The following is a 25,625-nucleotide window of genomic DNA, read 5'->3' as shown; positions in this document are numbered from 1 at the left end:
GCGCTTCTGACGATTAAACACAGACCTACCACCACCAACCACATCCCTCTCATCCTCAGAAATAACTTCGAGGGACTGATTAGTTTCCACCCTTTTCCTCTTGAATGATGAGGTAGGCTGAGCAACGGACTGAGCAGCTTCTCCACCAGCCTCCTTCACGGCCCCAGAAACACTAGCGTCCTTATCCTTTTTCTTCTTCAAAAAGGATTGAAATTGGGAAGGATCGAGTAAAGGAGCTCGCCCACCTGTACAGAGAAAAGTAGTCAGATAAATAAAGTAAATAAACAACAGAAAAGACACCAACTATCATTACCTATATAGGACCTCAGACCCTCATTGTCACCAGCATCATGCAATTGTAAGAGTTCAGGAATAGACAAACACACCCCATCAGCAAAACACTCTATCAAAAACTCTAACACACATTCCTCCTCCACATTACGCTCAGTAGCCTCAAGAATCTGACAAGGCTCTGAACACCAATACAACGGAAACCTCTCTATAAGCTCGTCATCAAGGTAAAAAGGGTAATCAGCCTCCTTCGACCGGACTTTCACAAACAAAGATTTAAAATTTTTAAAGGAAGACTTATAAAGTAAAAACAAAGAGCAACCAGGGTAACTACTCAAGCATACCCACTGCCCCCTCCTAACCCCCTTGGACTGAAACAGTGAGAAAAATAAAGGAAGGGAACAAGGGAACGACAAAAATTCCATCAGACACTCGAAAGCACAAAGAAACGCCCAAGAATTTGGATGAAGTTGAGACGGTGCACAATTCAATTGGTCAATACGTCACACTCAAATGAAGAAAAGGGAAATTTAACACCTAACTCCAACAGACAAGGCGTGTACATGTAAAAATACTCCCAACCCCCTCTTCTCTCAAAAACCTATCATCACTCGAACAATAAAGAAACTCAACACCTATACCAGAACCCTCCCTTACGAAAACCAAACCCTCGAGCTCACGCAGCGATGAAGAATCAACATACGAAGACGATTGAGTCTTCACATCGTCATGAACCCAATGGTACAGGTTATTTTTCTTATCCTCAACAGCCGTTTTCTTATCTTTCTCTCTCGCCATAACAAAAACAAAAATAAGCACTAAAGTGAAGAAGGAACTAACCTCTGGAAGTCATACTCGAAGATATGAATGACAGAAGATGAAGAAACAAAGCACCAGTTCCAAAACTACAAACCAAATACTATTACCAGGCCCACTAACTTAGTGGGAAAATCAAAACATAACAGCTACCAATCTTGAAAAACCAAACGCAAGGAAGGCGCATTAATTGCAGCGCGCCAAGCGAGGTAGAAAACTCCTTGACTCCCCATTGACCCCTAAAAGCACGAGCCCAACAAACAAAGCCCAACTTAAGCAAAAATCAACAAGAAACACCAAAGGCATAAAGCTTGCCTGCCCCCTAAACAGAGACAGACAAGCTTGGGGGCTATGATGTGTACCCCATAAACTCAGAGATAAGATCAGAATTAAAGACCGACCATAAAGATAGAAGACGAACGAACATATCTGGGATAACCACTTGACCAAAAACTAAGCATAAGTCAAACACTATCCACTAGCCGTTACCAACAGCAACAGAAACTCACTAACCGAACCACGATTATCGGAACAAGCAAAGCACTTCGTTCACCTATAAAACCGAACCCAATAGCCCAGGAGAAACAGTTCACAGAACTCACTCTAAGTTATTTCTCTTACTTTCTTATAACTCACATTCTTACTTGAGCGTCAGAGTGCTTTTTGCAGGTGCTCCCGCCGCCGTGTTTCATCGTGCCGAGGTCACCCTTGAAGGCTACCTTACAGACGATGTATAACTCTCCCAAGAGCCGAGCAGCCTCGATTAGAAGTTACAGACCTCGGTCGAATCAGAACGGAACACTAGTTAAGAATAAGAAAGACAAACTTAGATTAAATCTAGATCAGACAAGATTCAAAAAAACCTCTTCAGCGAACCACCAAACCTTGGACTGCCTGGGACCCATCTTCGGTTACCTTGTTAGCCTGAATTGTATTGATCACATTCGAAATATTATCCCTCCATGTCATTAGCTTTGTTCTCAGTGCTTGCCATTGGTGCTGACCAAACATACCATATGTGTGATGACTAACAACTACAACTTGATTCATTTGGTCCATCTTACAGTCAATCAACTTTGCAGTTATTGCCTTAACCACCCAGAGTTCTACCTCATCATCATTGATATTCAGTATTTCTCTTATAAGTTCGTACCGAATTCGACAAGATCCATTAGAGCTAAGATCCACCAATGACATCAACCTCATCTTGGCATGCACAAGACCATAGTTTTTCTCCAAGTCAGAATTTGTAGTATGATATTCTAAGTAAGCACCCAGCCTCTGAGTAAGAAAAATCTTGAGAAGTTGGTATAACACAGCATATTTGGCATCTTTCTCCAATTGCAAAACAGCAGGCATGTCTAATAAATCACACTGGAATATATAAGATAATTTCACAAAATCAATGATTGCATGCACAGCCTCCTCCTTTGCTTCACTCAATACATGTGCATCTTCTCCATTAAAAGAACTTAAAAGAGTTTTTTGCCTATGCTTTTGTTTTCTTTCAAAATGTTAAGAGATAGCAAGGAAGAACTCTCTCTATTCTGATATCCCACTTTTCCGGTCTTTCAAAAAATTGTCAATATTTTTCAATGAAGGGATAATGTATTTAGTGACTTTCCCTTCAGCTGCTAAATTCAACGCTTTCATGTAGATATAAAAGCGGTAATATGGAGTCTCCACAAGATTGTACAGATTGATCAAAATCTTCAAGCACACCGCAGGCTTTTCACGTGGTTGTTGAATTAATTTTGCTGATATAACTTTGATGATATCCATTACTACATCTGGATTCTCAGTAATAAGATTGCAGATAATCGTGAAGATGGACTCCACATCTTTTTCAGTAATCTTCGAGAAGATTAACTCCAGCAGACGTAATCATCAATGATGCTAGCTCCAACTACTTCCCCATTAGCAATGAACTCCTCAGCCTCCATGCATAGTCTACTAACCTGTGGCTCAACAACCTCGGGACCCGCGTCGGCCCAGGCAAGCTAGGAGGTAGGGATGAGAGTGGCCATTGTAACTGCGAAGCTGTCTCTGCAACTGCGAGATTGGGAGACCCTAACGTGCTTCTTTGCTTGATTGTGCGGCAGAACAATAACATCTATTTATACTAATTACTAAACTAAATCAACCAGGATGATTTTGTTGGATGAAGATAACCATAACTTATTTAAAAAAAATATAAACATAACAAATTTTATTTTTAGAAAAAAAAAAGATAACAAATAAAAATAAAATAAAAAATTAAAATAAGTTAAAACAACTAGAATCTCTAAATGATTCTCTTGAAGAAAAATAAGTATAACTAACTTAAAAAAGATAAGCAAAACAAATTTTATTTCTTAAAAAAGATAAAATAATAAATAAAAATTTAATACTAAAACCCTACGACAGGACAAATATTCTCCTCTCAGCATCACATTCAGGCCTCTTTTTTCAAACTCTTAGATGAATATCATTCAGCTCCATGAAGAAGCTACGGTGCTATACTATGGAAGATGACACTGCCTTCGAATTGTTTGAAAAACTCAATTGTGCAAGATCGAGTGAAATTCATTTATAATGATTCTATGCATATCTCCAAACTGCGGGTGATTTTGGGTACTCGAATTGTATTTATAATATGATATTTGTTTTATTGTATAATATGATGATTTGACCTTACATACGATATGAATAATAAAAATTATGCAATTAAAGAAAGAAGTCCAATTCTACTAAAAAAAATATTCAGTGATAACAATTCTAACAATAATTTGTAATGGATTAATTCTGGTTTTTTTCATTTTTTTAACATAAACAGTCTAATATGCAAGACTAAAAACCACACTCTAATACTGTGTTAGTCTAAAAATCTGTTTTGTTTTCGTAAAAATTAAAAAAATTGGTTAGAATGAACCAAATGAACCAATTTTATGAATAGTGTAAGATTAATCTGATTTTTTTTATGTAAAAGAACCGATTAGAATAAACTAAAATTAAAATGAGGACACATGTTATCTTCTGCCTCATAGTCTTTATGAAAAATCATTTTTGATGTCTTTATGAGAGTGACAACCTTTTATACAAAATAGTAACACAAATTTTCTCTAACTAAAAAAAAATCAACAAATAAATTTAGTATACAAAATATATATAAAATACAGTTCTAAAAATTGATTAGCTACACAGTGGAATAGTGGTTCATATAAAGTATGGAACCTTAGCCTTTATATAGGCAATTAAGGCAATTAATATGCCTAAATTGACCACTACATATGCATGTGAACACACAAATTTTTAGTGTGAATGTAAACCAAGACACCAACTATATATATATATACACACACAAATTGCATTCACAACAAATTTTTAATTTGAATGTAACTAATCTACCAATTATACATGTATGCAAATACACAAGTTTAAACTTTTTGCATTCGCTACCAAAACCACCAAATATGTTCAAACACCTTCACTGTTCGATTAAATTTTAAACATACAATTTTGACAATAATTTGTTTTCAAATTATATTACTTGTTCTATAATTTAATCACCATGATTCCGTTCATGAATAATAATGGACCATTTTCCCGTCAAGATTATCGTATATAGTTTGCAAATTCTTTGTTTGACCATCATCACCGCGAAAAGACATGTCAACTCCAAAACCACTACAAAGAGACGTTAGTGTTAACTTAATTTTGTAGAATTAAGTTTAATTTGATTAAATTAAACTGATAATGTAAATGTGATTTGTTCTTAAATACTTTTTTATAAAATATAATTTGAAGAAAATAATGTTGTTTGGTAATTGTAATTAAAATTATATTTAGATGTAAAATGACAAAAAAAATCAAGTATATCATATCTATTTTCGATTTACTTTAAACAATATTAACATTATAGCGGGAAATTGTATTATTAAGGACTCTCTTTACAATAATAACCATGCAACTTGGAAGAATGGACATTATTAGAAAAATTTTAAGTGCTCTCAAAGAAATTCATATCTTTGGTGAACTTAATTATGTGTTTTTGGTTTCTTGTTAGCTATCTATTAATGAACATTAAAACTACATCGAATAAATATAATTATATTTGGATAATATATATTTGATTAACTCAAATGTATTTTTGGCGAAAATAATAACTTTTTTCTATACGTAAAATAACATCAAACTATTAAAGTATTGATGCATCAATACCTTCTGAATCAACAAGTTAAGAGGAGGAGAATCAGTTACTAATTTAGCCTCAAGTGATGTTCCTATTTTAGGAAAAGACACATAGAGTCCAACCAGGTAAAAGAAAAGCTAATAGATTCTTTTCTATTGTTTGGGATCACTTTAAGTGACAAAGTCAATAAGTCATCTTTAAATTATTTATTGCTTGTTGTTATTTTTCTTATCCCTGATATAAATTAGAATATATTCAGTTTATTTTGTTGGAAATGTATGGTGAAAGGTGAAAAGTCTTTAAGAATTTTTTGAAAATTGAAGGATATCATTGCTAAATTGTTTGAGCAATATAGCATATGGAATCCAGATCTTTTTTGATCCCTGCATGTGTGCAAAAGATAGATACTAATTTTTCTTCTGATACTACACCAAATCCTAGTTTAGACATGAGTGATAATGATAACATTATGATTGAAGACCCTATGAGCAAATAAATGGAAACAAACACAAAGGATAAAGTTAAGTGAGCGCAAGAAGAATGAGATGGATATGTATTTGAAAGATGAAGTGGCAGAAGATTTTAATGGATTTGATATATTGAGGTGGTGGAGAGAAAAAACTTTGAGGTATCATATTTTCTCTTGCATGACTAGAAATATATTAGTCATTTCTATTTCTACCCTGACATCTGAGTCAGGTTTTAGTATCGGAGGTCGTATTCTTGACCCTTATCGTAGTTCTTTAAGTTCCACCAATATAGAGCTTTAATTTGCATTTAAAATTTGTTGAAGTCTCTTAAGATTTTGGTTAAATTTGATGAAGAAGATGTTGTTGATTCAAGTATATAATGAATTGGTCTACTTATTTTTTATTATTCTTTATCTTCGATTTGAAACTATTGGCTTATTTTAATATATTTTGTTATTGTTGAATTGAATAGAATTTTTTTGAGTACTAATATTGAAGATCGTAAAATTCAAAGTCCATTACAACCTTATCTATCATCTTAGATATTCTCACTAAGTGTTTGTATTAGTGTACAATAATAACTTAGATTGCTTTTTTTAAATTATTCTAATATATTTCACTAATTTTTTAATTGGAATTTTTTTAATAAAAATAAATGGTTGCTGAAATTTAAAAGGCTTCACCTGATGGAAAAGAAAAATGTTGACTTGAGCTTGTTGAAATTTAAATTGATCACTTGAATAGTTGATGAATGGTTGCTGACTTAATGTTTTATAGTTGACATGTGTGTTGTTTATAGGATTTAGTGTTGTTGATTTAAGTTTCATATGATGGTTGCTGTTTTTTAAGGAGAAGGAATCAACTTATTTTAGTGTTGTTGTTTTATTTCAAGTATTTGTAGCTGTTTTATTTTAAGTGAGATATTTTAGTATTTGATGTCTTTACTGATTATTAAAAGTATTTATTAGAATGATTGGTATTATATTTATTTTTTGGCAAGTTCTACTGTGTAGATAGTATGTTGATATCTGCATGTGTAGATTTGTGGTGGCAGCTTGTAGTTACAACAAATGGCATAGGAGGAGACAGGATGTAAAGGTTGACAAAAAGTTGAATATAACCACGTGAGGAGTTTAATACTGTGGTTTAATAATGATATTTTATCATGATTAATTAAGTTAAGTTGATTGCGGGCCCAATTCTTGGACTTTCCTCCTTTTTGGACAAAAAGTGGGTTTTGTGTTTAAAACTGAAAAATGTAAAGAAAGAATATCATAAGTTAACATTATTGCTACTCAATACCCAATAAACCAAAAAATCACTACAACTATAATTACGCAAAAAAAAAGAAGAACATCACTGCAACTACTACAACTACTACGCTAAAGAAAAAACCTACCCGACCCAAAGAAAAAAATATTTGACCTGCCATTCAGTGAGCCAAACCCATTCCCAGGTCCTAGCCGTTGTATACCCCACGAACGATGGTTCTCATGAAACGATGATGTTTTGCTTTTAAAAGAAAAAGAAAGAAAGCACGCAGAGAACCCAGAAAGCCTCTCCTCAGCTCCCAAGTCCCAACCCTTTCTCCAATTCTCCCATATCCTTCTCTCCAAAGAAACGATAACCGTAGCCTCATCGCCGCAAGCCACCGAAGCCGCCCGTCGCAGTCAGGGGCACGCGTGAAACACAGAAGCCTTTCCTCCTAACCCTAGAGCCCCTTCTCCAGTTTTTTTTATCTCCTTCCTTCTCCCCAAACAAAAACGAAAACCCTAGCCTCACCGCCACAAGGAGTGAGCTGATGCAGCCGTCCATCCCAGTCAGGGGCTTGTCCAGTGACCACCTTGTCCACATGTCCAGGCTCTCCTTGGGCTGAGAATCAAGCCACTGCTTTTCTCTGTCCCTCACAGCAAACGGGAAGAGCATGAGCTTGTAGATCTCCGGATTCACTCCATTCGTCTTTACAGTGTCACAGATCTGCAGGAAGTTAGAGATGAATAAGTTTGGATCTTCCTATGGGAGTCCATGAAACTAGCAATTCTGCTGCACCAGAGTGATCAGTTGAGGCTTAAGCTCAAAATTATTTACACCAATAGCAAGTACTGAAATATTGTGCCCATAGAAGTCACGAGTGGGTGCAGTGTATGAGCCAAGCGTCCTCCTTTCTTGCTCATTAGCATTCAGATTTTCACCATTAGCGTCCATGATGAGCTCTTCAGCTTTCTTCTCAAAAGTCTCCTAGAGATTCTCTCTGGCTTTGTAAGCTCTAGCTTATTGTAAACTCGCCTCAAGGTCCTTTCAGGCTCAGAATCAAACTCGAGAAGGGGTTCTTTATCCCTGTTCCTGATCATAAACAAACAAGAGACAAAGAAAACTTGGTGGGTGAATTATGAACTCGCACAGCTTAACCAGCAAGTGCATCGGGTCATCCAAGTAATACCTCAGGTGGGTGAGGGTCGATCCCACGGGATTGCTGGATTGAGCAACAATGGCTATCCAGTTGGACTTAGTTAAGCGAATAAAAAAAGGGGTTTTGATGGCTGAAAGCGCATAAAACAATAAACAAGGAATTAAAGAAAGCACTAAGAGTTTGGTGTGAAAACAATATGGGAAAAACAGTTAAAGTTTCAGAGATGTTTATTTTTCCAGATTAAAAATTCTTACCAACTATTTTAATAATGCATGATTCATTCTATGGCAAACTATAAATAATTAAACCCTAATCCCTTAGTGATTTAGTTTTCTCTAACCTTTATTAACCGCCATTCTCGTGGTCACTTAATTCCGATTAGAGGGTTAAGTTCAAAAACTAGTTTATGACCACAAAAATCCTAATTACCCAAAGCTAACAAGATTATATGTCACATATCCCAATTAGTTCATGTAATTAGCAGATTAGGAGAAATTTGTTTTCAAGCTGTAGTTCAGGCGAGATAACTCTCCCGAGAATCATAAGAACACAAGTAAAATAAGGGTCATATTCTCGTTCCACTCAAATTCATAAGATTAAGAACAAAAACAATCCTTAGAATGGAATCAATACATTAATTAAAATAGAAGAATAATAGTTCTAATCTATAGAAATAAACAGAGCTCCTAACCTTAACCAAGAGGTTTAGTTTCTCATGACTTACAGAGAAAACAGGGTTTTGAAAGTGCGAAAGGAAGGAGATCCGAATCACAAGTGATCTTTTCCCTTTTATACTAACCTAATTTGAAATGGAAATAAAAATAAAATAATAAATCCTATGACTAAAAGATATTTTTTGTAAAACTAATAAATGCTAAATCCACTTGAGAAGCTCCAAAGAGGGGAAATGCTGCCTACTGCTGGCGTTAAACGCCCTAAGGGGAGTGATGGCGTGCTGGCTTGAGGTCCCTTGCTGGCGCTAAACGCCAGTTGGGCATTTAATGCCCAGGGAGGTGCTGTCTGCTTTTTCCTTTTTAGCTCCAAACTCCGTCAAATTGCTTTGAATTTCACCTGAAATCATAAAAACACCAAAACAATCCAAAGTAGCATCCAAAGGAGATTTTTACACTAAAATCAAGTAAAACTAAATAAAAACTAAATAAAAATAACTGGAAGATGATAAGAAAAAGGGTATAAGATACACACGCATCAGTACAATTTGACTGAAGAAGGCATATTGGCAAAGATGTTTTGGACAGATGGTCCTAGCAGGGTTGATTTTCAACACCTTGGGGACATGATTGCATTCGATTCGACATATAGGTTGTGTGCATGGCATCTGTAGAAGAATGTGGCCTCGAACACATGGTGTACACAGTTGAGGAATATGGATATCCCGGTCAGAATGTGGTGGCATTGTACGATCCAAACAAAGGGAGGTTGGACTGTCGATGTGGATTTCGGGAGAAAGAAGGTTTTCCATGCAGGCATATGTTTTTTTGTCATGAAGCACGAGCATGTAAAAAAAATTACCGAGCGGTTGATATTGAGATGATGGAGGAAGGATGTGAAGACAGTCAACGAATATAATGAGAAGACAGAAGACGCTAATGAACGGGGTTTCTTGTTGAGACATGGTGCCCTGCATGCTGCTTCATAGTGGATGTTGTTGTTGGATCTAAGAACGACGAACTCTACAAGAAATGCATGAGCGGAATCAGGCAAATACGATTTGATCTTCAAGTATGCAACGGTAATAATACGATGGATAGGAGTCCGAAGGCGGCCTGTGATGTACGAGATCCAGCTGTTGTGCACACAAAAGAGGCACCCAGCACACGGGAGCACAAAGGTAAAAAAAGGAGGTGCACGAAATGCAGAAAAACTGGGCACACAAAGAGGAGGTGCACTGAGCCACAGAGGAATTTCACATCGACGAAAGATTCACGGTGTCCCACCATGGAAACCACAGTCAGAAAACTCGAGGTAAACATTTGTTTTAAATAATTTTATTCACGAGTTAAATAATTTTATCTAATTGCATCAGTACTGAATATCAATTTTGTTGTGACGTAGGCTGTTTTGCCGAATGTTTATTTGCACGTTGATCAAGGCAAGGGGTTAGATGAGGGAGACAATTGGTGCAGGGAGGAGGATGATAGAACAAACGACAGATGGGACCATATAATAGGTGCAGCGCAAAGCCAAACCAGGAACATGGGTAGACTGGGTAATGCCATCGCCTAGGATACAAAGGTAATCAACTTGTGGTTTAGTAATCTCATTTTGCTTTGTAAGTCGCATTCTGATTTTTAAATTTGAATATAACACACCGCTTGATAGTTAAGGGTCATGTAGATTGTGTTTGGAAAGTTGTGAATACTTTTCTATGTCATTTTTGGTATTAACTTGTTATTGTCCTGGAACATGCAAAGCGATTCAATGTAGTTATGATTTGTTACTGTTGTTCTTCACTGTAGGTGTTAGAGATATTGCGATTGTTGCAAGATTGCTGCTTAAAGTATTGACCACATGGTTCTTTGTTGAAGACATTTTTTTTTATTTTACTGATCTTATTAAGGTTCCAAATCATGGTCATTTGTGTTCCATTAAGCTGGTCGAGCCTAGAATCGTGCAGCTGCATCCACCGAACCATGAAAAATATATTTTCTCGGACTTGAAGCACTTAACTATGTTCATTTATATTCCGTTATACTAGATTGGAGTCAAGTCATCAAACTTTATTGAGGAGTTGTTTTTAATTTATGCTGTTGTAGTTGATTAGGTTCAATTTTAGTTAACTTCTGATTCGTTAAGGAGGTTCATAATGGAATGTTGGACCTGCATTTACTGGACGATGCTAAATTACATTAGATAATTTTGTATAGTCAACTTTGGGCATTACTCAATGCTAAATTATGTTAGACATTTTTTGTTATGGTTTAATAGACAAATATAAAAAAAATTACAAACAATCCGACTGCTTCAATAAGGAAATTGAAAAAAATATATTATATAATAAATTCTATCTAAATAAATAATATAAAGAGCCATACATTTGAATGTGATAATAGTTTTCAAGTTGAGGTCAGATTCAAGGACAGCAGCAGTCCTTTTTTTTTATAATAACAATGCATTTTATAATTTTATTTCCATTTACTTGTTACCACTTTAGATTGCATTAACACGATAACAAAATATCGGACGAATGGAGATCTCTTGGGGCTTATAATTTTGTCGTTCTATGTTATTTTTATATGCTGAATAAGTCAAAGAATTCTATGTTTTGAGAAAATGATTATTTGACATTCATAACAAAAAATTATTAATCTTGATAGATTTCAGTAGTTTTAGTGCAATAGGTTTCAGTGCTATTAGATAAAGCATCTAACTTAAAATCCAATACCATTTACGATCCCGCTTACATGTTCAGCGAGTGACTCGGACATGACGAACCAATATAATTACTAATGGGAGTAGCCCAAATAACATCTATTATAATGCATGCAACATAATAGTCACAAAAGGTTGCATGCAATGGGAAAAGGAGCGTTTGCAACTTCATTAACACATTAGAACATGAAACATCGTCCTGACCAGAGTGAAGGGCTCAAAAAAATAACCATCCCCTACTATGTAATTAGATGGTCATGCTTTGGCTGCTACTGCTGCCGACTGTTGCATCCTCTTGCCCGCCATTCTTGGAGTCACAACCATCAATCTCCAAGTAGCTCTTAACAAAGTTATTCCAGAAATATCCTGCCAACTGACAGACCTCCTCCCACTTTGGGTTTGACTTTGACATAAAAGATCCATAGCCAATCTCATCCGAGTTTCATCGTCAACCCTCTAGGAACAATAAAATTAGAAAATGAGTTACTTCCATAGGGTGCATGGGTTTACGAGAGAGGGAGGTCTCCACCGTCCATGAAGTCTGGTGCACCCACAAGGTAAAAGAGAGGGACTTCCCATCACCATGGGCACGAACGGTGTATCGACTGGAATCATTTCCAGATATGAACTCGAGCCATCGCTATAACCATGTAGTCACATGAACCCAGGAAATAAAAAAACATTAGCACAGAATAACAAAAATGTAAATGTAAATATGCTCACAATAAAACAGTTTCAGTGCTACACCATTAGTGAGTGGTTGAACCATCGTGATAGTTATCAGTGGCTAAGAGAAGAGGGGGTTGAATCTTAGCCCCTTTTTTGCTGAGTAACTCTTGCTGCCCTTTTAAAATACTTTAGGAGATATTTCTGCTTTTTGTCTCGTCACTAGTCAAGAGACTTTTTTTGTCTCGTAACCAATGAGGATATATTTTTCAATTTTGTCTCCTACGAACAGAATCAGAAATTGAGTAGAATAGAAAGAGAGAATCACACCCAGAAGTATCCTGGTTCAGCTACTAAGTGCAGTGCAGCCTACATCCAGTCTCCATCACAACAATGATGGAATTTCACTATAATCAATCAGATTATAGACACGAATTCTCCTTAGGAACTACCCTTCCTATCCGAGACAAGTCTAGAATCTATCCCCAATCCTGAACTTGACTTGGTCACCTACCAAGCTTTCAACTGCTAAGTGCTAACCCAACTTGCAAGGGAATTCCCACAGAATCATGAAACACAACACAGATGTACAAAGGACCTCTAAGGACATCTATGGCTTTTTCTTTTAATTTTGTATACTCTGCCTTTTTCTGCTCTATGGCTTTTTCATACAAACCTCAATGTTTGCCTTTTTCCATGAGACTTAAGACAGACAAAACTAAATAGAAAAATACAATATGAAAACATTAAAGGAGAAGAACTTTTGTTAGCTTGGATAGCTATGAGAACTCTGTGCTTTCACTTTCTCTCCTTGTCTCAAGCCTTGCCTATTCACCCTTATTATAGAAGGGGAAGCCTCCAAGGTTGAAACGGATGAACCGAGCTAATCTTCTTCTTCAATACAAAATCGGTTCAGCCAGAGAGAGAAGAGAGAGAACCGAATGCAAAATCCAACATGCAATTACCTCTTTCTCTTCCCTTCCCACCAAGCTTCATCAATCCGGGCCTTTCATCTTGACTTGCTCCCCAAGAAGGATTCCTGACCCTTGATGAGTCATTGATGCTTGACAACTCTATCTGCTCTATCTTCTGCCTCTTCCTCCATGTAGCTACAGTAGCTACCTTCTGTGATGGTTGATCAAAAGTAGAGACGAGCCATGCCCAAGGGATCTTCTTCTCTGACCGAGTTAGATCTCTTCCATTTTTTGGGTATGGAGAACTTGAGACTTCTTCACCACATCTTACTATTAGTGGCAAAGATCTCAGCCACACCCTGCTGTAGATCTTCTTTCTGCTAAGGACATCATCACCTTAGCCCTTTCCTTGCTTTTAGTTTCTCTGAGATTTTTACTGATAACTTGCTTCATCCCTCTTTTCTTGCTAGACATGACCGAAAGAGAGAGGAGAGAGAACAGAGAAAAGCTTGCAATGGAATTAAGGAAGAAAATAAAAATGAGTTATGTTTACATTACCCATGCCTAGTAGCGTGTAAAGCAATAATAGCAATCACATCAATGTGAGCTTTCTCTCTCATGTTACCAAGGCATGTATTAAATCCAAGTTAATCAAAATTTGAATTCCATAACCCAAGTGAATGGATAACCGAACCCAATCAAGCATTACCCCTTTCCTTCTTTTTTTTTTCAATTCGGACCAAGCTAGTTGGTCTTTCACCAAAGGATTTAATTTGGGCTTACATAATAATTCCTGGCCCAATTCACATGATAATAATTTCAGCCACATATATTTTTAAATATTTTTGTACAAGGCTGATTATTTTTGCCAACTATTTTGGGCTTTCATTTTTCTTTATTCCCAATGACAAATTCTGCAAGCAACAAAATTATTAATTAACAAATGTGAATTAAAATTCAAATTAATAATTTTGTGATTAATTATTTTAATAATTTTTTATCATCATTAAATTAATTTGGAGTTTTCCAAACTCATCAATCTCCCCCTTAATGACAAACATTATTAAAAAATTGAATTGAAAAGAGTAAGGATTAAGAGTACTCCCTTTGAAGATTTGGAATCCTCCCCCTTTCCAATTGTTACATAGCTCCCCCTTAATATGTGCCATTTTATTAAAGGAAGCATTACATGTAACTTTCTTAAATCAAGCTTAAAGCCACAATATATTCAACATATGGAATATTAGAAATATTGAACAGCTTGATTTTTGAGCAGAAGTAACATGATAATCATAACCTGATTTGTTATCATCTAATGATTTTCTGCTCATTATAACAACAAAAATAAAGCATGCTTGAGTACCTTTAGAGTACATTTCAACATATAATCAAGACTCAACATACTTCAAATTAACAAAATAATTCCTGTTAAAAGCAAATTAGTCAATGAAACCACAACAAAAGGAACCATAGAATTCACCTTGTCAAATTAAGTTAAGAAATATGAAATATAATGTTGGCTAAGTTGTATACCCAGATCAAGTAGCTATAAAATCAGTAACATTTATGTAATTTATTTTCATAAAAAGATAGGGATGAAGCAGCACATTTTATAACCAGTTATTTCTTTTAGGCAAACACTTTGGTTTAGTGTTACACCATTAACAAGATTTCCCAAGTTAATGTAACACCTTTAATTAGTCTAAGCTTTATCTCGCGTCGTAAAGCAAAGGATAATCAAAGGTTATGACAGTTCTAAGCTCACACATATAATATATAGAAGAAATAATATAATCTAGAAGCCCGATGAAGGATATAGCTCAAAACAGGATTTAAAAAGCGCATAACGTACTAACGAAGCTTATGACTTAAAGTACAATATATAGATATAATATAACAAAAGATAATAGTATAATATCATAAGAATCTAGCCACAGCTCGCGGAGTTTAAGCCGGCTAGCCATATATACATACATACAGAAACCAGACAGTAAAATCAGCTTATACAAGTTTTTCTCTCTCAAATACAAGCCTCTAGGTAAAACAAAATACAAAAGTGAGAGATATGTAAACAAAATAAGTCAAAAAGACTCCAAGAGTAACAGGATCCTCCGCTTCTGTCACCATCCAAGCAACTCACCGAGGTGGGTCGCGACCTGCATCTGAAAAATATAACAGAAATATGGTATGAGAACCGGAGGTTCTCAGTATGGTAACAATGCCCAGTGATGTAGGATATAAGACCCCGGGACGCCAAAGGCAATCCTAGACTTCATATCCATCACAAGATTCATCTTAGGCATACTAAACAATAAAGCATAATCATATAAATCTTAACATAAATAAACAGGGTACTCTATCTTAAGGGATTTCTATTCTAACTAAACACCGCTGTCCCACAGCATTCACCAATCTATCATCCATACGATCCCATCGCCACCGCCTTTCCAACATCCTCATTCCCCGTAGAAATCACAATTAATTGCAATGCAAGTAAATCACAAGTAGGAGCATATAAGGCAAGTAACTCAAGTAAGCAAATAAGCATGTTATTCAATTAGGCATACAATTACAAGTCGGTAAAGCAAACAAACAGATAGAAAATGCACATAATGAATGCCTGTCCTATTGGCTGTGATATCACTTGTCGGTCTATGAATGCCAACTCGACACATCCTTTCGGATGTCGCCTTTCTGCCACGTTCGAGGATATAGCGCCTGGCACACTTTTGTTCTGAGGATATAGTGCCTGGCACACTATCGTTCTGAAGATATAGTGCCTAGCACACTTGCATGCTCATTCCGAGGATATAGTGCCTGGTGCACTCTTGCGGCAAAAAAGAAAAACAACAACAACATATATTTCATCATAAATCATTCCAGGGATATAGTGCCTGGCACACTATCCACATTCAACAAGCCCATCGACCTCAATCATCACCCATCATCACCATTTCTCATCTCAAATCACTTTCAGCCATCAGTTCTCAACATTCCAAGGATATAGTACCTGGCACACTTTCATTCAACATCCAACAAACTCGTAATAACCATCATCAGTTCCTCGATTCATATATCTTTCTCCCTCCTCATTCCAGCAGACCCAACCTCAGTACACCAGAAACCTAAGCCTCTGTTCTCTAATTCTTCATAATAACACCAACTAAAACTATTAGGTTAACTCCCATGTTCTCATACTCAAAATTATGTCCAAAAGCCTTAAAATGGTGTCATAGAAGCTTACAATCTTGTTGGGAAGGTGAAATAGTTGAAAACAAAACTTAAATTTGAGAAATAGGACGTGTGCGTACGCACAGGGGTGTGCGTGCGCACGCCCGAAAAATTTTTAAAAGTGTGTGTACGCATAGAGGTGTGCGTACGCACAGGTACCAAATCCTGCGCTGCAAGGTCTGTTCGCTCGCACAAGGTCTGCTAGCGCCTTCAACAGTCTGCCCTTCCCAACTTGTGCGTGCGCACAGGTTGTAAATCCTCATTGGTATGTGTGCGCACAAGCTGTGCTAGCGCTCTGAACAGTTTGCCTTCCTCCACGTGTGCGTACGCACAGGTCTGTGCGTGCGCACAGATTTAAAATTTCACAGAGGTGTGCGTGCGCACATACCAGAAATCTCAAAATTCTGTAACTTTGTAGAATTTTAGATTTTTACACCCATCTTTGAATGATCATAACTTCCTCTTCAAAATTCCAAATTTTACAAACTTTATATTGATTTGAGGAGTTTTCAATAAGCTTTAATTTCAAACCAATTTCAACCAATTTTGAAAACTGAGGCATAAGTTATGATCAGACAAAGTTCACCAAAAACCAACTTTCAACAAAAGTTCACAATTTACCAATTTTTCCATTTTCATAACTCAAACCAACCAAAACCAAATAAAACCATTCTAAACTCCACTTTTCATCAAAACCTACCCCTTCATAACATATTACACTATTCTCAACCATCAAACCTCAATTATATGATACCAAAGTCAATCCTCCACCAACACATTCACCAATAATCATTTTACCACTATCAATTCTCATCATCAACCTCATTCATGCTTTATATCAATATCCAACAATATACAATTATTTAAAGTCATCAAGCATCATTCCTCAACATCATTTTTTCTCAACATAACAATATCATTTCAACATACATTATCAATCAACCATCTAAATCCAAACCTATCCTATGGGTCACTAGCCTAAGTGTCCATGAATATTATATACTACATAGAGAAAACCGAAATCATACCTTGACCGATTTCTAATATGCCCTTAACCCAAAATTGAGCACAATCTATGCTTTCGACCACAAGCAAGCCTCCAAATCCACTCCAACAAGCACCAACAAGCTCCAAACTCACAATAATCAAGCTATATATATAAATCATCAAAATCAACCTAGGGCTCAATATAAACATAATCTCACAAGGGGTTCAAAAGCTCTTACCTTACCCAATAGTTTTGGAAGCCAAAACCACAAACAATCAAGTGTTAGAGTGTACCTAAACACCCAAAATAAAAAAATTTCACTCAAAACCAAACCAAAAACTCGAAATTCACAAGGGCACGAAAATTGGGCAGGGAATCTCAAGAAACTTACCACAAAGCTTAGCTAGAAGTGACGGGCTCGGCGAGAGCTAGATATCGCGGATTGAAGTTGTAGGTGAATAGTGCTCTTCTCTCTTCTCCCTCCTCTCTTTCTCAGCTGGTGTGTGAGTTATGAGAGTGGTGTGTTGAATGGGTTCATTAAATGAACCCTTATATATGTTGGACTTGGGCCCGGTCCAACCCGTTAGCGATTTTAGCCCGTTTGGCCCAACTTTGGGCAAAACCTTTAAAATTTACGCCCAATTTTCCATTTCTAATATTTTTCTAAGGTTTTTGACTGTTTCCACTTTTTCTTGCACAGTACCGGGCAGACTTGAACCGGTTCAACCGGTTCAACTGCCCGTTCACAGTTTTTTACGATTTTTCGCAGAAAATACATTTTCTGACTCAGAAAGACCTACTGAGTCCAAAAATCATATTTAAATCCCTAAATTCTCATTCTAACTTTCCAGAACCTAGTTTGGACATTTAAATTATTCTATTTAGTTAAACAATTTTTCATAAAAACTCCGGTTCTTATAGTTAACATCATCAAAATCGTTATTAAGTAAAAATTAAGAGATTGGCTTGATTTCCATTCATTACATTATAATGGCAAGTAGTTGTACACTTGTGCTGTCCAGAAGAAACTTAAATTGTCTTGATTAAACCTGTCCGAACCCCAAAATAAAATGGCATAACATTAAGGGCCACATTAAATTTCCTTCGTTAAAGAAATCCTGAACAAAATAGCAGCAACAATATCAGTTACAATCGGGTACTTGTCGGCCACCCATGTAGTCAAGCCCAAAGGAAACATTAACAAATACAGCCACAAATACTAGTTCTAAATTACACATTAGCATAGATATCTGATGGGCAGAAAATTGCCGATTAAGAATTTATAATAAGAACAGCGTTGCAAGTACAGTTCTTAACCGACAAAAACTCCGCTTATCAATTTAGAAAGAATTGTCACAATTTGAGAATAAATTACTGGGAGTAGAATTCCCATGTCGTCTCCCAACGAGTTGACAAAAGAGTACTATTTTATTGGTCAGGAATTTTTCTGAGAAATTTTAGAGTTGGAGAATAGAAAAATAAATGATTATAAATTAAAGCAATGAAAATTAACAAGAGGTTTTGTGTAATTGAAATAAAGAAGCCTTGACCAGGAGAAGATTAATCAGAAGTTCTATCCTTGTTGAATTCTCCCAAGTGTAATAGTAAGAGGTTGTTATTTTTACTTAGTTAACCTTTACCGAATAAAGGAAAATCAAGTAATTGAGCAAACTCTAATTCACAAGTCTTAATCCTCTCCTATGGAATGATTAGCATTAGTAACTAGAGAGTTAGCCAACAACTTCCAATTGTAAATTAACACTTGAGTATTTCAACTCAAGGGTCTCCTATTAATCAACTCCAAGATCAAGTCAAGAGCCTACTCCATTGACGTGGATCCCAATGTCGCAGACATGTAAAGGGAAAAGAGAAGAGACAAGGTAACTAAAATTAAATTAATAAAAGCTAATTTTGGAGTAATAAATTAAGGAAAGATGATACTCAAGCCAATAGTGAAATTAAATGTAAAAATAATTCTTGCATTAATAAATTCAAAGATCAAAGATATCCATGTGTAAATCTGAACAGGGTAAATGGGTGATAAAATAGTAAGGAATTAAGGAAACAAACTAGAATGATAGAAACTTAAACGGAGGTAGTAACTCTTCTCAATATCTAAATCAAAAGCATAAAACTATAAAACTATGAATATGAAGAACCCTAGATGAAGTAGTATTTTCTCTCTAAGATTCAAAACTAAAAAACTCAAAACTCTGTAAATGTGAATGTGTTCAGTCTCTGCTTGTCCCCTGGCTCTAGTCAGTGTTTCTGGGTCGAAAACTGGGTCCAAACTCAGCCCAAAATTGCCCCCAGCGTCTTCTGCGATTTTTGCACGTGGCGCACGTCACGCGTACGCGTCAATGGTCATCTTCGCGTGTCACGCATACGCATCAGGTACGCGCACGTATCACTATGCAATTCGCTTGTCACGTGTACGCGTCATGTACGCGTACGCGTCACTGTGAAAATCTCCAAATCACGTGCACGCGTGAACCATGCGTGCGCGTCGATCCTCGCTGGTCATCTCCTTTATTTCTTGTGTTCCTTCTATTTTTGCAAGCTTCCTCTCCATCCTCTAAGCCATTCCTGCCCTATATAGCTTGAAAACACTTAACACACAGATCGCGACATCGAATGGTATAAAGGGGAATTAAAAATATACAATTTAAAGGCTTAGAAAGCAAGTTTTCAATCATAACATAAAATTAGGAAGGAAAATGTAAAACATGCAAATTGTATGAATAAGTGTGCAAAAGACTTGATAAAAAACCACTCAATTTAGCACAAGATAAACCATAAAATAGTGGTTTATCAATCTCCCCACACTTAAACATTAGCATGTCCTCATGCTAAGCTTAAGGAGACCAAAAGAATGAACGGGGGAAAGTAAGACTCATGAGATGCAACCTATGTATGTGAATGCAACTATATGCTAAGATGTTTCTATCTACTTGGTTAAAAGTAAACAAGTTCTTCAAGACAAATATAAATCAGATTTCACTAATTCAAATCACACAATAAATGGCAAGCAAACTTGTAAGAAGATGGCTTATGAAGGCAGGGAACATAGAATCAAGCATTGAACCCTCACTAGAAGTGTATATGCACTCTAATCTCTCAGGTGTCTAGGGTCAATCACTCTACTATTCTCTAGTCATATTTTCTAAAACTTTGTTCTTCATCTAACCAATCAACAAATATTTAGTGTACAAATGCAAACATCATGAGGTCTTTTCAAGGTTGTAATGGGGCTAAGGTAAGGGTGAGGATATATGTATGGCCAAGTGAGCTATAATATGAATCTTTGACTAACCTAAGTTCTCACCTAACATACACACACTCCATATATATGAAATTATTCCTAGCTACCCATAATCTTACTTTTGTATATTTCATGTACTCATATATCAAATTTTCTTTAATTTCACCACATATGCATTTATCTTTTATTAAACTTAATATTGGGGTAATTTTGTTCCCTATTTATTTATTTATTTATTTATATTGTAAATTTTTTTTGTAAAAATATGAAAGCAAACATAACATATCAATGCATATGGTTTTTCTGGTCTCACATGAGTATGCACCCAAATTCCCAATATTTTTGTCAATAAAACACAACACATTCTCATCAACCCAAGTTCCCATAATTCCCCACACTTAATTGATACACAATCTCTATCTTAAGCTAACCAAAGATTCAAATGGGATAATTAATTATTTTTTCGCTTAAGGCTAGTGATGTGGTAATATAAAGAACAAATGGGGATTAAAAGGCTCAAAGTGGCAAACAAGGGTAATTGAAATGGTAGGCTATTTGGGATAAGTGAGCTAATAACAATTAATGGCCTCAATCATATGTATGCATGCAAATACACTAAACAATGGACATATAGAATGGAACAAACCATAGATTACAATCATAGAGAAGAAAATACACAAGAATGAAAATCATGGTTAAATAATGTAACCATATAATTATGCTCAAAATCTCACAGGTTGTGTGTTCTTAGCCGTAATTTATGTTCCAAATTACAATCTTCAAACAAGTTTAACACAAATTTTCAATTTAAATTAGTGAAATACTATAAACTAGGGTCTTGAAAAGAAACTCATTATTTTAACCAAGCAAAACATACATGCAAACAATTATTATCATGCAATCTATCCTATCTAACAAAAGAAAACTAAAATGTTAGTGTTCAGAGAGAGATTACCTCCGGAAGTCAGGAACTGACCTCCCCACACTTAAGTCTTGGCACGGTCCTCCGTGCCATCAGTAAGGAGCAAGGTAGGGCTGGAAGCATCACCTCCGCTGTCTGGTTCGCCATGGCTCCCTGTGCTACTAGGTAAAAGGGAGTCCGGAGTGTCCTTCTGTTCCGGAGGTGGGTGAGTACCAATGATGAGTTCCTTCAGATAGTTGTATCGGCGCTTGTTACGGCACTCTATTTGCTCCATCCGCCGGTCTTGCCCATCGAACCACTCAAGGATCTGAAGGAACATCTGATGGGTGGATGGTGCTTGTGGTGTGGATGAAGGTGGAGTAGAAGAAGGAGGAGTATCCAAAGATGGGCCTGGAGGCCGGCTCGCAGAAGGAACTGGAGGTTTGATGTACTTCCCATTCGGGACATACTGATCGGCCTTTGAGATCATGGTCTTGGTATTCCCTGCCCGATAGGAAACACCTGCTGCAGAGACTAAATCTGAAACCAATACGGGGAAAGGTAGGTTACCCACTATCTGTATGTGTCCCATGGCTTGCCGGATGTGTCGGGGTAGGTTGAGAGGTTGCTCTATCAGGATGCACCAGATGAGAACAGCCATGTCCGCTGTGAAGGTGGACTCATGAGTGCTCGGAAAGATATAGTGGGACATAATTTGTGCCCACACGCGAGCCTCCAAGGTAAGTGATTGGGCGGAGATGCTCTTGGATTTTGACCGATGCTGCCCATAGATCCAGGTGCTGACAGGTTGGGCTATAACCCCAAGGACGCTGGTCCAGTCGAACTGATATATCTGGCGCTTAAGAGAGGCCTCTTGATATGCATCCAGCCCCTCTGGGCTAGGTGGAAGCTCCAGTACTCTCTGTATGGCACCCTCGGAGACAGGTACTTGCTTCTGACGAACATAGACAGACTACAGAGTAAGCGAGTGGAAGTTGGAGTAGAATTCAACTACCCAAGATAGGTTAGCCTCTCGCGGCTGCCTCCTCAAAAATCTCCAATGTCTCCTCTCAATACGGGGCTCCACAAAATCAACAAAATATGTTGGGGCAATGAGTAGATGCTCATTATTGTAGTTCCTCTCAGCTAGGATGGGAAACATCTGCTCGCAGTAATGGTTAGTGAACCGTGTGGAGTCCCATGCGGAAAAGGCTTTCTCTGCTTCATCAACTTTAATAATCCTCTTCACCCGCTTTGTTGGTGGCTTGACGCTGGTAGATGGTGGTGGTAGAACTCCAACACCAACATAAAAATGCATGGAAAAAAGAATGCAAAAGAAACCACAAATAACTAAGCTAATAAAAATTGAGAAGAAAGATAAATTATTAATATGCAATAATGAAAGAAGAATGAAAGAGTAGATGAGAGGAAGAAAAGAACCTGAGGTAGAAGATCAAAAAGGGAGGGAGAAAGTAGTAGATAGTAAGAAGGAATAAGGAAGAAAGAAGGAAGAAGAAGGAAGAAAGAATTAGGAATGAAAGAGAATTAGGATTTAGGAGGGGGGAAATTAAAACATGGGCGGCGTACTGGTGTAGTTATGCGGCGCATGCGACGCGTATGCGTGCGTCGCATAGAATGGATAGTGACACGTAAGCGTCTGGCACGCGTACGCGTGCCCTTGGTCGTGCAAATCGCGCGAGAGCAGCCCTGCGCATGCACAAATCTCGAGTTGAACTGCACTGGAGCCAAAAAGACATATGACGCGTGTGCGTCAGTTACGCGCATGCGTGGATAGCCACATAGTGAAACTGACGCGGACGCGTATGCGTGTGTAAATTTGTGCCTATAGCATAGTTCCAGCGCGAGGTCATCACAACTCTCTGTTCAAACACTCATTTACGCCGAATTCCAGGGTCACGCGTACGCGTCATGGATGCTTATGCGTGGGTGGTTAACAACGCAAGCGACGCGCACGCGTGAAGTACGTGTACACGTGGGCTGGTTTGCGCGCAGAGCATGGTTCCAGTGCCAATCCCGCATAACTCTCTGTTCAATTCCTATTCTTTTCGCATTCACAAGTGACGCGTGCGTGTCCTAGACGCTTGCGCGTCGAATGCTTTTTTTTAATGCAGAATGCAGGTGATTATACAGAAATTATGAATGAACACTAATAAAAACAAAATAAAATAAAACTAGGAATAAAAAAGGACAATCATACAACGGTGGGTTATCTCCCACCTAGCACTTTGCTTTTACATCCTTAAGTTGGACGGTCCATAAGCTCAATCTTCTTCTGTTGGTAGATCCTCCAAGAGGAAGACCTCTAGCTCTTTATTTTCCTTCATTTTCTCACCATGATACAGCTTCAAGTGGTGGCCATTGACTTTGGTGAATTTGGAGCTTGCAGGATGACTCAGGTGGAAGACTCCGTATGGCTCTGCCTTCTCTACTCTATAGGGGCCTTCCCACCTTGATCTCAGCTTGCCTGGCATGAGCCTCAACCTGGAGTTGTAAAGGAGAACCAGCTCCCCAGGTCTGAACTCTCTTCTCTTGATATGCTTGTCATGTACAGCCTTCACCTTCTCTTTGTATAGTCTGGAGTTGTCATATGCTTAGAGTCGAAGGTTCTCCCGTTTTGCTAGTTGCAGCTTCTTTTCAGCACCGGCTTTCTCAAATCCCATGTTGCATTTCCTTACAGCCCAGAAAGCCTTGTGTTCCACCTCTACTGGGAGGTGACAAGCCTTTCCGTATACTAGGCGGAAGGGACTCATTCCGATGGGTGTCTTGTATGCTGTCCAATAAGCTCAGAGCGCATCTACAAGTCTGGTGCTCCAGTCCTTCCTACGAGGCTTGACAATCTTCTCCAGTATGCGCTTTATCTCTCTGTTAGACACCTCGGCTTGCCCATTGGTCTGAGGGTGGTAAGTTGTTGCTACCTTGTGCACAATGCCATGTTTCTTCAATAGACCTGTCAATCTCCTGTTACAAAAATGAGTGCCTTGATCACTCACGATTGCTTGTGGTGATCCAAAGCGATAGATAATATGATTTCTAACAAAGAAGACAACGATGTTAGCATCATCAGTACGGGTAGGAATTGCTTCCACCCATTTAGAAACATAATCCACAGCTAACAATATGTATAAGAAACCACTAGAGTTTGGAAATGGACCCATGAAGTCAATGCCCCAAACATCAAAAATTTCACAGAACAATATAAGTTGTTGGGGCATCTCATCCCTCTTGGATATATTCCCAAACTTTGGCATGGGGAGCAAGATTTACAGAAGACAGTAGCATCCTTAAAAAGAGTGGGCCACCAGAATCTACAGTCTAAAATTTTTCTAGCTGTTCGTTGAGGACCAAAATGTCCACCACTCTCAGAGGAGTGGCAGGCCTCTAAAATTGACTGGAATTTTGATTGAGGCATACACCTTCTAATTATCTGGTCAGCACCATACCTCCATAAATATGGGTCATCCCATATATAATATTTAGACTCGTTTTTCAGCTTGTCCTTTTGATGCTTAGTAAAATTTGGGGGGGGGGGGAGGTATGACTAACTAAATAATTAGCTATAGGTGTATACCAAGAAACTACCTCAGATATTGCATGCAAGCTATCAAATGGAAAAGTATCATTGATAGGAATGGAGTCACTCTTAATGTGCTCTAGGTGACTCAAGTGGTCTGTCACTAAATTCTGGGAACCACTCCTATCTTTGATTTCTAAATCAAATCTTGGAGCAACAATATCCAATGTATTAACCTTGGTTTGGAATCTTTTTTAGCTAACAAATATTTTAGAGCTGCATGGTCTGAGTATACTACCACCTTAGTACCAAGTAAGTAGGCTCGGAATTTATCCAGAGCAAAAATAATAGCTAGAAGCTCTTTTTTAGTGGTAGTATAATTAGACTGAGCAGCGTCTAAGGTCTTAGAAGCATAAGCAATTATAAAAGGGTCCTTACCTTCGCGCTGAGCCAGCGCCGCTCCTACTGCATAGTTGGAGGCATCACACATAATCTCAAAAGGCTGGCTCCAGTCTGGTCCTCTCACAATCAGAGCTTGAGTCAAGGCGATCTTCAGCTTATCAAACGCTTCCATGCAGTC

At 37.4% G+C, this 25,625-nt stretch overlaps 1 protein-coding gene across 1 annotated transcript; it reads right to left on the bottom strand.

The window, feature by feature from the left end:
- Nucleotides 1–1,974: 1,974 nt before the first annotated feature.
- LOC107621879 (uncharacterized) lies at nt 1,975–2,594 on the bottom strand. Its single transcript, XM_088492363.1, has one exon. It carries the CDS (start codon nt 2,464–2,466, stop codon nt 1,975–1,977), a length of 492 nt encoding a protein of 163 aa, XP_088348489.1. The 5' UTR covers nt 2,467–2,594.
- Nucleotides 2,595–25,625: the final 23,031 nt, after the last annotated feature.

This window comes from Arachis ipaensis, chromosome B10 (genome assembly GCF_059453495.1).
Source record: "Arachis ipaensis isolate K30076 ecotype BB chromosome B10, ASM5945349v1, whole genome shotgun sequence".
Lineage (NCBI taxonomy): Eukaryota > Viridiplantae > Streptophyta > Magnoliopsida > Fabales > Fabaceae > Arachis > Arachis ipaensis.
Note: the sequence above shows the minus strand (reverse complement) of the source record. Positions and strands in the feature narration are given on the sequence as shown.

Bases quoted from the DNA above. Each gene is read 5' to 3' on its own strand.
- LOC107621879 (XM_088492363.1), bottom strand. From the start codon at position 2,466: ATGCCTGCTGTTTTGCAATTGGAGAAAGATGCCAAATATGCTGTGTTA.